Genomic DNA, 13,937 nt, shown 5'->3' on the forward strand with positions numbered 1-13,937 from the left:
GAACAAATAATGTTGAGTGAGACAAGCCTAGAACACAGAAAACAAAGGGGCATGATCTCCCTGATATATGACTGTTAACAAAGGGAGATGGAGAGACAGTAGAGACCAAGTCTGTGAACACTGTATATGTGCTTGATACATTGTATACTGCATATGGGTCTACCTGACCTAGACAAGGGATGGGAAAACAGGTTGTAAGATATCACAAGAAATGTACACAATGCCCTACTATGTAACTGCACCCTCTTTGCACAGCACCTTGTAAAAAAAAAAAAATTTATGTTCAATTGATAATAAAAAAAAAATAAAAAAATAAAAATAAAAATTAAAAAAAAAAAAATTCTAAAAAAAAAAAAAAAAAAAAAAAAAAAAAGAAAAGTGAGGAACACATTCCGTGTAGATAATGCTCCACTAAAAGTTTCTTTGTGATTTTTTTTTTTTTTTTTTTTTTTTTTTTAATACTCAGCTGCGGGACCCCAAATCAGATGCCCAAAGGCTGGATGCCAAGGGTCTGGTCTGGTTCGACGGCCGTGCTCCGCCCCAAAGCAGAGGCCACGCCCACAGATCCCGGGCGTGCCCTTAGGCTCCGCCCCCTGGGAAAGCGCGCGCAGCAGCTCTTTTCGCGCGTTCCGGCCGCCCCGCCCCCCCCGGCATCCCGGCGGTCCGGACGCTGGGACGGCGTGGCCCGGTTGGGAGGCTGGCTTCCTAGTAGTGGATCTCAAGGTGCCTAAGTCCGCCGAGCCTCTCGGTTTCCGAGAAGCCTTCTTCGTGACGGCGAGGCGATGCCGAGGAGCCGGCAGCCCAGGGTCCGTTCTGGGAACGAACCTTATCCCGCGCCCGCCATGGAGTCGGAGGTTGGCGGCGGGGCCTGGGCCCACAGCCGCGCCGCATTCGCCCGCCTGGAGAAGCTGCTGCTCTGCTCGCGGTGGTGAGAATCGAGCCTCGCGGACAGGCCGCGGGGCGCCGGCCGGGGCGCCCGGGGAGGCCGCGGGGACGTGCTGGGGTTCGCGGGGCGGCAGGGCCTAGCCAGACACGCCGCCCCCTCTTCTGGCCTAGCCAGACACGCCGCCCCCTCTTCCACTCCTGTCTCGCCTTGGACCTGCCCGGCGACCCTGTGTTCCCGGATCCCTTCCCGGTTTCCTCCCGTTCCTGCCCGCCTCTGGCTGCGAACGGCAGTTCTTAAATTTAGCGGGCTGGAGAACCGCCGGGAGGTGTGGCTAAGATCCGCGGGACCCTGGCTCCGCCCCCAGCGCCTGATTCTCGGCTTCCGTGGGCGCTCTTCCCTCCGGACCCTGGATCCTGTGAAGGCCCCTAGTCTGAGGCTGCAACCATTCTTTGGCCTTTTTGACAGGTGGCTTCATAGCAAGCAGCCTTTGGGGATGGAATGTACGAGCATCCTTGTTAGGGGCGCCTTGACGTTGGCAGTGTGATGGGCGGCATAGCTATTTCTTCGGTTCGGGCAAAAGATTATGGACTGGATTGCCAGCACTTTGTTGCTAAGCTACCATCCCAAAACCACTTGCAGGGATTTTATTTCATTTTGAAGGGATTGCTTGCTGGAGTGGTTACCAATTGCTGCTGCTTCCTCCTCTTCCCCACCCCCCAAAACAAAAACAAAAACAGGCTCTCCTTAATGTAGAAAGAAGCTTTGGAAAACTCAACAACCGCAGTTTTTACCTTCACAGAACAGTTATTGAGCATCTCGAGATCATTTTTAATTTTTATTTTTCGTGTCAATACTGGAACTTGAATTCTTTGCCTGGATGCTGTCCCTTCTCCTTTTCGCTCAAGGTTTTTTCTGTCACTTTTTTTTTTTTTTTTTTTTGAGCTGCACCTCTGCTTCTGGAATTTTAGTTGTTAATTGGAGATAAGAGTTTCGTAGACTATATTGCCTGGGCTGGTTTCCAACCAATCCTTAGATTTCAGCCCCAGAGTAGCTAGGATTATGGTTGCCTGTTAAGATCCTTTTTGCTGGAATCTTTTCTGCTTGTGGCTGTAACAACCATATTTTCTTTTTCATACTTTTTTTTTTGTCCTCTCACTCCCAACTTGCAGAACCTAGTTAAAGCTGTTACTTATCCAACAGCTTTTTCTTTAAAGACGAAAAAGATAACTGTCATGTAACTTTTACTTTACAAAGCCTTCATCTGACAAAATCTTATCATTCATTTATACTCCTTAGAAAAATGACAGTTTTGCTGGAAATGAGTACATGAAGACAGTTTGAGTTTGTGTGTGTGTGTGTGTGTGTGTGAAGCATACAGGCAATCTGTGTGAGAATAAGATTTAAAACTGGCACTTTCAGTTGTGATAACAGAAGCCATTATAGTTGACATCTCAATAGTTCAACAGCATTTCACTCAGACTATAGATTCAGACTGCTTGGGTTTAGGTTCCAACTTTGACACTATTGACTGGGCAAAGTTATTCATTGTCTCTGTCTCAGTCATAATGAGCTCATTTTCCTTCCAGGGTTTAATAATAATAAACTATTTCACACCTATGAAATGACTATAAATACTTGTGTTGTTGAGAACTCATTTGTGAGCAAGGCAGATAAAAATTCCAATCCGTTATAGACTTGATATCAGAGGAGAAACTAAATGAAATTATACATAAAATTGGTGATTGTCATAGGGTAAATGATAACTAATGGATATTATAAAAATATGAAAAGATGTGGTCTGTGCCTGCTGGATGATTTTAAGAGAATAGATGAGATATATGAAAATTTTATAGATTGTCTTAAAATCTAATAAAGCTAATTTCTTTCTTTCTTTTTTTTTTTTTTTTTTTTTTTTTTTAGTGCCTCCTGCATTTTCCTAGTTTCTAGGCAGATACTAAAGGACTGAAAGTTGGCTATGGTAACAAAGCCCAGACCTATAGTGTATCTCATCCAGTTGAACAGAGAATAGTGGGTTCCAAAGATTTTCTTTAACCTTTTTTTTAAGGTAGCTAAAGTTTAATTTTTTTGGTATGTTTTTATGTAGGACTCTGATTTTTTTTTCTATGAAGTGTCATTTAGTAAATACTTCAGGTTTTGTAGGCCATGAGCTTCTATTTTTTTTCTTTTCTTTTTGTCTTTTTTTCCCCATTACTTAAAAAGGAAAAAAATCTTCCTTTGCCTCATGAGCTGTGGGACCATAGTGTGAATGATTTAGCCCATAGGTAACATCTTGCCAAATACAGTTTGTTTGTTTTTTTCCTTTTTGGGAGTATTGGGGTTTGAACTCAGAACCTTGAGCTTGTTTGGCTTGCTTGGCATATACACTAGCACATGAGCCATATGTCCAGTCCAGCATTTTCCCTAATTAATTGGTCATGGAGTATTAGGAGCTGTTCTGCATCGGTTGACTTCGAAACCTTGTTCTTCCTAATTTCAGCCTCCCAAATAGTTAGAATTACAGGCATGAGCCATTGGTGCTTGAGTCAAACTCATCTTTATTAGGAAAAATATCTTACGTTCTTTTGATGTATAGTTTTCTATCCCAAGGGATTTAATGATTACAAAATGATTTCCTTTTTTCTTGTGTGTCTTTGCAAGTTTACCACTTATCTCTAGTGATCCTGGCCAGTTGCACCTTACTGTAGATATGTTCCTTCTTCCCTTTGCCATTATCTTGAGAGCTGTCTGATATTCTTGCTGGAAAGGAGCTCCTCAGGATGGTGTGCCTCTTGCTTTTGCTCCCCACCCTTCAAAGCAGTGTCATGTTATTTTGAAATTGTGTCAGTGTGTTCTTTTATAGAGTTTTGGAGTTCTACTCGTGGACTAGTGATTACTCCCATTACCCTCACATTCAGCTTGCAGCTGTCATCTGTCTGATATTCCCAGCTGTCACCTGTCTTGTATAGCACATTGGCTCTGTTTTGCAGGAAGCTTTGCTTTCTGGTGAGGTTGGATTGGCTGCATTTCAGGATGTCCTTTTCTTGGCCTTTAACATGAGTACAGCTTCAAGGTGAAGCTGTGAAAAGTGTCCCAAGAGGCCAGGTGTAAATTTGTGTTAGGACCAAGCATCACAACCAGCTAGAAACTAAGGATTTGGAAAAAAGGAGGTTATAAGATCTTATCATTTGAGAGGCTGGCAGAAAGTAGAGTCATAATGTATTCCTAAAGGAAGCAGGGAATGATAGTAGGGGCTGCCTTGTGCAAGGCCCAGCTGTCATGTGATGCTTCATTGTGAAATAAAACAATCAGGTACTTGGAATATTTTTGGAGATTGGGCATGTACATCTTTGACAATTGTATTTTAAAGTCACTCCCTTGTAGTGAAGAGTAAAGAAAGAATCATAATTATTAGGATAGGTCATTTTTCTTCTTGAATGTTGTCATTTAAAGAGCAATAAATTAATTTTGTTGAGTACATGGATTCTGGAGTCAGACTCCCTCATTTAAAATCCTGGCTCAGTTATTTGGGGATATGCTGTTTGATCTTTGCAGCTTTTATTTTCTTCATTTGTAAAATGAGCTAGTAGTGGTTTCTACTTTGCTAGGTTCTGGGAATTAAAAGGGCTTACTCAATATTCACAAGATTGATTGTTAATAGTATTGCCTGTTACTTACCTGGTATTCTGTCAATGTTCTCAAGATAAAGGATAGGTTTCTTGAGCCAACATTCACCTTTTGCCATTTTCTGCAAGTGTTTTGGATGATCAGAGGCAACTCTTACAGGCCAGTGATCCTTAATAGGATGATTACTCCCTCTGATTTGCTCTGGAGCTGGTTGCTCATTACAACAAGAAGAAACTACTGAGACACCAAGATAGTGGTGATAATAGTGATGCATCTTCTATCCTTAAGGCTTCTATGGGTACATACAGTTTAGGCTACCTTATGATGAGGCCATGGGGATGTGGAAAAGTATGTGGGTGGGTCCAGTGGAGGAAAGCTTCATGGGCTCTGGAATTGGGCATTGAGGTACAGATAGACTTTTTGTAAATGGTCTTACTGAAAATAATGTGAGGTTTATAAGCAAATGTTACCCTAAAGATATATAAGCAAACAGTACCCTAAATAGGATGTAAAATAAACAGGGAGTGGGTCAGGTCAGCAAGGACTTAAAGATCAACTAGAGTAATCTAACATCCAGATGTTTAGTTGGTTCATATATTTAGGTTCCTGTGAAGAGCAGTTCATATAGCTTTTCTGGGATTCTGGTGTTGTTATCTATAAAATGAGGAAGGGGGATCAGTTGACTTAAAGCTGCTTCCCAATGTACAGATCTCATAATTATTAGTGTGCTTTGCATATAATATGTTGTATGAATGTTTCTATCAAAGTTTAACATCCATGCAGAAAGGGGCACAGATTTTAGTACTCAGCTTGCATCATAGCCTCCAAATTAGAATTCATTTATTTGTGAAATTTATTTCCATAACATTTTGATTGTTTGTATCTGTCTCCAACTATAACTTCCTACACATTTCTCATAAAGACAGTGTCACGGTTTTCACTGCAGTGCCAGACATAATTTCTTAGTGTTTGTTAAATGAATGTATGAGATAGAATTTCGGTCAGATAGGATCCCAGTTCATGAGATCCTAGTTTATTCACCTGGATAGCAGGAATCGTCTCTTAAGTCTCTGGGGTTAACTACTTACAGTGACTGCAGTGGACATCTTAGAGATATCTGATTATGGATGATAGTTGAACCCTATTTTTGGAGGTGGGGAGGGAAAAGAGATGTCTAAATGTTAGGCTTGATAATCTTCAGCATTTGGATTTCAGGTGAAAGGTAAAGCTTTAAAGGTCAGGAAAACCCTAACTTAGATACTATTTTTACCTTGGAGGAAAGTGAATTGAAGATGAATAACCACCATGATTTGAGTCAGATCTACATAATTTTCTCTTGAGTTTTTTTTTTTTGGCCAGTCCTGGGCCTTGGACTCAGGGCCTGAGCACTGTCCCTGGCTTCTTTTTGCTCAAGGCTAGCACTCTGCCACTTGAGTCACAGCGCCACTTCTGGCCGTTTTCTGTATATGTGGTGCTGGGGAATCGAACCCAGGGCCTCATGCATATGAGGCAAGCTCTCTTGCCACTAGGCCATATCCCCAGCCCCTTTCTCTGAGTTTTATATGACAGATTCTCCTGTACTGGGTTCCATTATAATTAGTCATAGAGTTCTGTTTGACTTTTGGGATATTTGATTCACTCATTCAACATATACTGACACTGAACAATTAGATGTGAAATTTAATTTTTTCGAGTCTGGTTTACAAAATAGCCACACGTAGCAGGATGCTTCTGTGGCGTTATCCATTACCTCATTAAAGACTGTCTTTAATGAATAGCAGAGCTTGTACAGTTTCATGTCTACAACTTAAACATATGTCTACAACTTAAACATAACTTGAGGAATTCTCTAAAATATAAGAGTCTTGCCGTTGTTGTCCTCACTAATGTTAATAGCAGTTGATAGCTCATGGGAGTTTAAAGGAGCCATTTGCTTAAGAAATATATATGCTTCAGGACTAGAGTTTAAACTGAGTGTATTTTTCTTTGTTCTTTTACAGTAAATATATATGTGTACATATATACACATATATTCTAGTATTGGAGTTTGAATTTAGTTTCATGCATGATAGGTTGATACTCTATAATTCACTCATGCCTCCAGCCTCTTTCTGGTTTGGTTATTTTTAAGGTATGGTATTTATATTTAGGCTGGCCTGGACTGCCCTGGACCATGATAATCCTATTTATACTTACCATTGTAGCTAGGATGATAAGTGCATACCACCATACCCAGCCTTTTTGGTTCAGGTGCAGTCTTTCAAATTATTTTTGCCTACGGTAGCTTGGAACTAATATCCTCCCAGCTTCCTGCATAGCTGGAATGACAGGCATATGCCACTGTACCCAGCAATAATCTTGTAAATTTTTTTTTCACTACTTCTTTCCTGTTAAAACCTACAGACTCTACTTGGTCTTTCAAACCCACTGCCTATAAAGTTGGAGACCAGTGACTGCAGACAGGGAGCAAGCAGTGTAGCTGAATTTTGAAGGAGGCAGAAATTCTCTTACCATGCAAATGTGTTAACTCATTTGGATTTTTTTTCTTCCTAATATATATATATATATATACCAAACAAAATAGAATAATGATAAAATGGAATTGTTAGCACAAGTACACTTTTGTATACTCTTCCATTTGCTTTATTCACTAAAGATTTATTGAAACCTTGCTCTCATATAGCAATATGTTGGGCAGGTAATTGAATGAGGAGCTCAGAAAAATGAAAATGAAGATGTCTTGTCTGAAAGGCTACAGTCTATTTGGAGATAAGGAAAACAGAATTGGATAGTGAAAACAAAATTTAAAAACAACAAAGACCAACTTAACTTTCAACATTAAATTGGTCTCATCTAGGTCTCATCTCTCTTTCTTAGAACTTCAGGATGTTTTATACCTCTTTGAAGTCCATATTTCAACTTGGTTTTTATACTTACACAACTAGACTGCTTGCTTCTTAGGAAAGAATGGCAACTTTTTTTTTTTTTTGGGTTGTTGCTTTAACAACATACCTGGTGTGTGCTGTGGATTTTTTCCCCCAGTGGTGCCATGGAGACTAAATCTGTAAAATCCTGCTGTTTACTGTCATTTTTAGTACACCATTTTTATTTTATTGGAGTGCTTGTGTAGTGTGTTGGGTTTGAATAGTTGGTGGAGAGAAGGAAGAATATTCTGGGCTTGGAGAATAGCCAAGCAAAGTTGGGGGTTGGATTTGGATAGACAGTGTTTGAAAGTTGTTGCAGATACTTCTCTGTTGAGAAGCAGAGAGTAAAGGTAAGTTTTCTCTGTTCCTCCCTCCCTCCTTCCACTCAGGTACTCAGGCTTCCTAGACATATGCTCTTGCACTTGAGCCATGACCTCAGCACTTTTTGCTGTTTTAAGTTTTTAGGTAGGTGGTTGTGCTTCTGTCTTGCCCCGCATTGGACTTTAGTTCTGCTTCCACCTCTCAAGTAGCTGAGATTCTCGATATACTCTGCCATACTTGCTCTTTTTACATAAGATCTTTATTACATTAGCGGGGGACTGACTTCAAATTGCCATCCTCCTCTCTCTGCCTTTCACATACCTGGGATTACAAGCCACTATACTTGATTGTTTTCTGTTTTATATACTATGCATTTACTTCCTACTGTCAAAGATGAGTTTTCTTCCTACCTATAACCTTTTAGTTTTGCAGTATGATATAGTATTCAAGATAAAAATCAGCTCGTCATTATTGAAGGCCTCACAACATTGTTCTTCCATCTCATCTTTTACTACTCTTCAGTATAACATCATTCTGCTTTCTGTTTTAAACAGTAAATATGACACTTTAATTTTATTATTTCTTAATCTATGAAAGCTTTTAGAATTGACCTGGGAAGCTTTGGTGCTTTGTAGTTTCATTATTTTTAAGTGCCTATTATACCTGAAGGATAAATTTCTGTTAGAGGAATATTTGCCATGAAGTCTAGTGCACATAAACTTTTAGTCAGTTTCTTCTAGCTGTGAGAAAATTCTTTTAGTCTGGAGTTTCTCCTTAACTACACGGTAGCCATTCTTCACAGTCTCGTATTGGCACAGATGAGTACCACCTCTGTCCAGTGTCTACCTCCGGGCTACTTGAAGCTCTTGAAGTTGGCACCATTTCTTCACTTGGCCATCATGTTCCTCTACATGGGGGTGCGTGCGCATATGCGCGTGTGTGCGTGTGCACACACACACACAAATTTCTCATTCACATTGCCCATCACTTCCTTCATCTATTAACAACCTCAAAAACATACTCTGGCTCACTAATTAGGATAATTAGTTCTATTGATCAATTATTCATAGATATTTAGTCACTGCTAATTACATGATAACATCGTATTGCTAGACTGAAGAGTAAGAATTCAGCTAAAGGGTTCAAAATCATCTTTGGAAGGAAATTCAAAAGTTAGAATGAGACTGAAGGCATTGAGTAAGTATTATCAGACCAAGCCAGGAGGTTGTGTACAGCCTGCAGATGGTGTGTCAACATCAGTGATAGGAAAGAACAATTGAGGAAATGCCTGAACGGGCAGATAAAGGTGCCATGAGAACATTAAAGCTTATTGGAAGGCAATGTTTCAGGAAAGACGATATAAGATGCTTGTGACTTCACAGGTTGGTCAGCCAGCCAAGAGGAGGTGCTCTGGAGAGTAGTTCCAGAAGGTTCAGAGTCAGAGAGATTGGAAAGAGATGGAGTTGGAATGGATGTGGGGAACAATTACTTCCAAGCTTTTATTTAAGATGGGGTAGCTGGGTTAGAAGGTAGAATGTGAGGCAGGATCAAAAGTATGAGTTGGTTTTTTTTTTTTTGTTTTACTACCTGAGCATGTTTAGGTGTGAGTGGTTGAACGAAGAGACTAGTGATAAGAATCAAGCACTGTAGAAAACTAGGAAGATATTGGGAGAGAGAGGATAAAATAGATGGAGAAAGAGGAGTTTGTATTCAACTGTCTATGTGGTCAGCAGAATTAGGGTAGTGACGTGATTCAACAGGTATAAGCCTGTGACTTGGGCTAAATAGGCACTCCAGGCCACTATGAGGCAGAATCAGAGTTTTCTCTAAGTAGGGAGTGATCAGGTTTGGTCAGGAAGATGTGACAAATGATACAGGAATGCTATTGTAGTAGAAGGAAGTCTGATAACACCACTTTGGGGATATTATGGATAGAGTTTTCAATAAAGTAGAATTCAGTTCACCTGATTGGGAAGGAGTCAGATAATGAAAAAACATTATAGGAGCAGTATGAACATTATAAAAGAGAGCATCTTAATTGCCAGAATCATAGAAGTCCTGTTTTTACCAGAATGTTCTGTGTAGTGTTGAAATCAGATATTGTAAGTTTGTAAAACATAATGGGTTTTATAATGTCAGTGAGCAGCATTTTCAGTAGGTTGGAGAATAACATGGCGGTGTACTCTGTTCTTAGTGCGTTTTTCAGAAATCTCAATTTCACTTTAATGGTCCTATCTATTAAAATGTTCAGTGTGATACTTTTGATCTTTCAAGAAATACAGAAAACTTTTATTGATACGTGGTTTGTGGACAGAGGTAATTGGACAATAATGCTGTAAATACCTAAAGGTCCTAAGGGTTAGTGTAATAAACCAAGCAAGAAAATGTTTATCTTTTAAAGGCTTTACTTCTCTCGTGTGCTCCTGTGTCCACTGAGGTGAATGACTTCAAGTGTGTTTATTAGTACCAATACCTTCTTAGGACTGTAAGAAGTAGCAGGGATTTTGATGGGTGGGCAGCATTGGGAATATTTTCTTTTTGGGTGCAGTGAATCTTATTCCATCTGCTACATCTGCTACTTTGATGATGATTTCCATTTGCAGTTGCCTAAAGAACAAAACAGTAGACTTGCTGTGAACTAAAAGAATGATTGTCCTTTTACAATACAGCTGTGAAAAGTAGTTGGCTACCTAATAGCAAAAAATATACCTTTCTTATAGGAACCTGGCCCATACTCTTAAGGCTTAGATGACCCTATGTCTTATTTTCCTGTGGCAATCCTGATTGTACCAATTGTCCCAACATCCTGTCCAGTTAAGACCTTCACTCTGAAATGTTCTCGTTTGGGCAGAATATTATGAGGTCATTCTAATTGGAGGTCATGTTTTGAGATTTATGGTTTTCGAGTCATTTGGTACAGATGTACCTTAGCAATTGAAAGAGGCCAGTGGTTGTTTTTCTCAATTAGAGGTTTAGAGGTACTTGAACAAAATTGTCCCTTTTTATAACTTCCCAGTAAATGAATGGGAAAATGTATTACAACTTGGCACTAAGTTTGGTAGGCCACTGGAACTCAACAGGTATGTTATTGAGAGTATATCACCAGAAGTATAGCAACTTTTCCTTCACAGTTCCTGTGATGAGAAAGAAATATGGTAGTGTTGGGTCTTAAATTTATGAAATATATGGGACAAACTGTTTATCTAATAGTGATTTCAGCCTTGACTATTTTTGCCTTTTTTTTTTTTGAAACAGTACTAATGTTCTGAAGGACCCTGTGTGCCTAGGAGGCTGTGAGCACATCTTTTGTAGGTAAGTAATTATGGCTGATGGATGCACTATGACTGTGTATTTTTAGACAGAAGTTATGGAGTCATATTGACTATGTATTATTTCACTTTGATCCTTACAGATCGCATAATTTTCAAATAAGAAAATAAAACTCAAAGAGAAAACTATTTACTTTGTAACTATGGACAAGAATTATTCAAATACTTTTTATCTTCCAGGTTTTTATTAGTACTTTCAAAATTATGAAAGTATAGCCCCTAAAACTATTTTATAGTTTCCTGGAGCTTCTGTAACAAATTCCAAAGACTAGGTGGTTTAGAACAATAGACCATTTTGTGTGTGTGTGTGTGTGTGTGTGTGTGTGTGTGTGTGTGTGTGTGTGTGTGTGTGTGTGGGATTCTAAGTTAGTGTTCTATTGTTCTTTTGTGTTCTGTTTTGAGACAGGGTTTTGTTATGTTGCCCAACTGATCTTAAACTCCTGGACTGAAGTGATCTACCTCATTTCTTAGCTTAAGTTAGGGAACAAACTCACAAAAGTTTCTTTGCCTACAGTTTGGGTATTTATTGAGCTAGATACTCAGCTGTCTCCTGGCTGCAGTATGGATTACAGATTTAACTTCAACTTTTTTTCTTTTTTTCTGAGTAATTTTGTTTCAGCAATCATGCTAAGTGGCAAGAATGCAAAATTAGAAACAACTCAAGGTTTTTCAGGATAGTTGATATTATATAAATTTTGTACCTACAAATGAATGGGTTACTGTCTTGCTTGAGGGAGATGTGTTTTTTTTTAGTACACCGAGTAAGGCTGTGAGAGGAATGGATATGTTGATCCTTCAGAATATGCAGGTGTGCTTCAAGGGATATTGTGAACTACCCCCCTCACTTTTTAGAAACATAGTATATATTTTCATTAAGTTGATGAGGGGTTTCTAACTTATAACTGTGAAACTATAACAGTATGACAGACAGATAACCTGAGGTAATGGAATCTACAGTTATAAAACTATGTGAAAGAGCCAAAGATCTTTTCTGAAAAACTACTTTAAAGCCTTTAGACACTTGGCCAAACATAAACATAGATATGTCCCAGTCTATTTGCAATAACTGTAATGTTTCCATGAAATAGAATGGTAAGTAGTGTGAAGGTTTAGGACAAGAGATGTTGAGATGTATAGATCAGGTAGATACTGTTGATTTATGTTTCTATCTGTTATGTTTCTATCTCTTTAGAAACTATAGCTTTATTTAAAGGAGAAGTTACACAAACTGATGATGCCAGTTAAGTTTTATCATAGCAAATTATATAGCACCTTTAGATTTATATTTTATATGTGTGTCCTATGTTCTCTACAGTGTATTATTTTAACCTTGTTAGAACAGTATTTCACAATTGACCACACAATGTGTTAAAACAACTCCTTCATTTACTTCTCATAGTCTAGCTAGTGTTTATTTTTCAGATTTTGTTCAGATTTTGCTGAATTGTTGTTTTAATTCTTCTTAAGTGACTGTGTAAGTGACTGCATTGGAACAGGATGTCCCGTGTGTCACACTCCAGCCTGGGTACTAGATGTCAAGATAAACAGACAGTTGGACAGCATGATCCACCTTTGTAGTAAGCTCCGAAATCTGCTCCATGACAATGAGCTTTCAGGTGAGAAATACCACTGTCTCTCTCTTAGTTAAGTAGCGGATGATTTGTAGTAGTCGCACATAAAGTAAAAGATCCAGCTGGAAAACTGATATTTTAGATATTACCATCTACAGTGTTTATTTTAAAATTATTTTCTGATATGAAAGAAAACATAATTAGTCCTACTTCCCTTATTTTGTAAATGAGATACAAGGTCCAGAGAGGTTAAGTGGTCTTGCCTGCAGTTACATTTTATAAAAAGAAAGCAGGAAAAGTGAGCCCATTTCTTTTCTGTTCTTTTTTTGAAGGGCAAGGGTGAATGTTTATGTATACTGAGGCTTTGACTTGGGTCCTTGCCTTATGTTTTTGTCTGGCTTTTTTGCTAAAGGCCAGTGCTCTGCCATTTGAGCCACAGCTTCACTTCTGGCTTTTTGCTGGTTACTTGGAGATAAGAATCTCATGGACTTTTCTGCCCCAGCTGACTTCAAACTATGATCATCAAATCTTAGCCTCTTTAGTAACGATGATATAGGCATGATCCGGCCACTGGCACCCACCCCCATTTCTTGTCAGTCTACCTTTTCACTATTTTACACTGGCTGGTTTTTTACACTTAAACTAATTTGTGTAGAACATATATGGAATAGTGATTTTGTCCATAATAATGTTTAACTCACTTAAATACACTTTTGCAAGATAGACTGCAGCATTTTTCCATGGATCACTTTTCTAGACTGTATTAATTAGATAAGCACATTGTGAAAGAACAAAAATCGAATATTCATTTTCTTTTCTATTTAAATGGGGGTTAATGCTTTTCAAATTGTTCTTAGACTCTGTGTCTTAACTATATATCTTCCCATTGTGCTTTCTGCTGAGAACTAATTAGCTGTGAAAAGAAAGTAAAAGTGTTTTGAATCCTCATAATTGGATATTGGAGCTGTCTTTTATTGACCAGATCATATCATTTTAGCATGTGTTTATAGGAGAACCTTTTCTTGCCTGGTAGGATGCTATGAATGATTGATAATGCTGATATAAAATTGTTGGATTTCTGTTCCTAAATATTTTGTTTTGAGTTGTGATAATAGTACTTTACTGTCAACTACCAAGAACAAAAGAAGAAAACAAAATACTTTTGTCTTTTCTGTGCCAGTATTGGGGCCTAAATTCAGGGCTGGGCATTGCCCCTTAGCCTCTTTGCTCAAGGGTAGTTCTCTATCCCTTGAGACACAGCTATACTTTCAGCTTTTTGTTA

At 38.8% G+C, this 13,937-nt stretch overlaps 1 protein-coding gene across 1 annotated transcript in view; it reads left to right on the forward strand.

Moving 5' to 3' along the window:
* Positions 1-669: 669 nt before the first annotated feature.
* Positions 670-13,937, forward strand: part of Bard1 (BRCA1 associated RING domain 1) — a 68,517-nt gene continuing 55,249 nt past the window's right edge. Inside the window, exons 1-3 of the mRNA XM_048344175.1 lie at positions 670-928; positions 11,011-11,067; positions 12,552-12,700. Coding sequence (XP_048200132.1) covers positions 783-928; positions 11,011-11,067; positions 12,552-12,700 — 352 coding nt within the window. The 5' untranslated portion in view covers positions 670-782. The remainder of the gene's footprint in view (positions 929-11,010; positions 11,068-12,551; positions 12,701-13,937) is intronic.

This window comes from Perognathus longimembris, chromosome 4, assembly GCF_023159225.1.
Source record: "Perognathus longimembris pacificus isolate PPM17 chromosome 4, ASM2315922v1, whole genome shotgun sequence".
In the NCBI taxonomy this organism is placed as follows: Eukaryota; Metazoa; Chordata; class Mammalia; order Rodentia; family Heteromyidae; genus Perognathus; species Perognathus longimembris.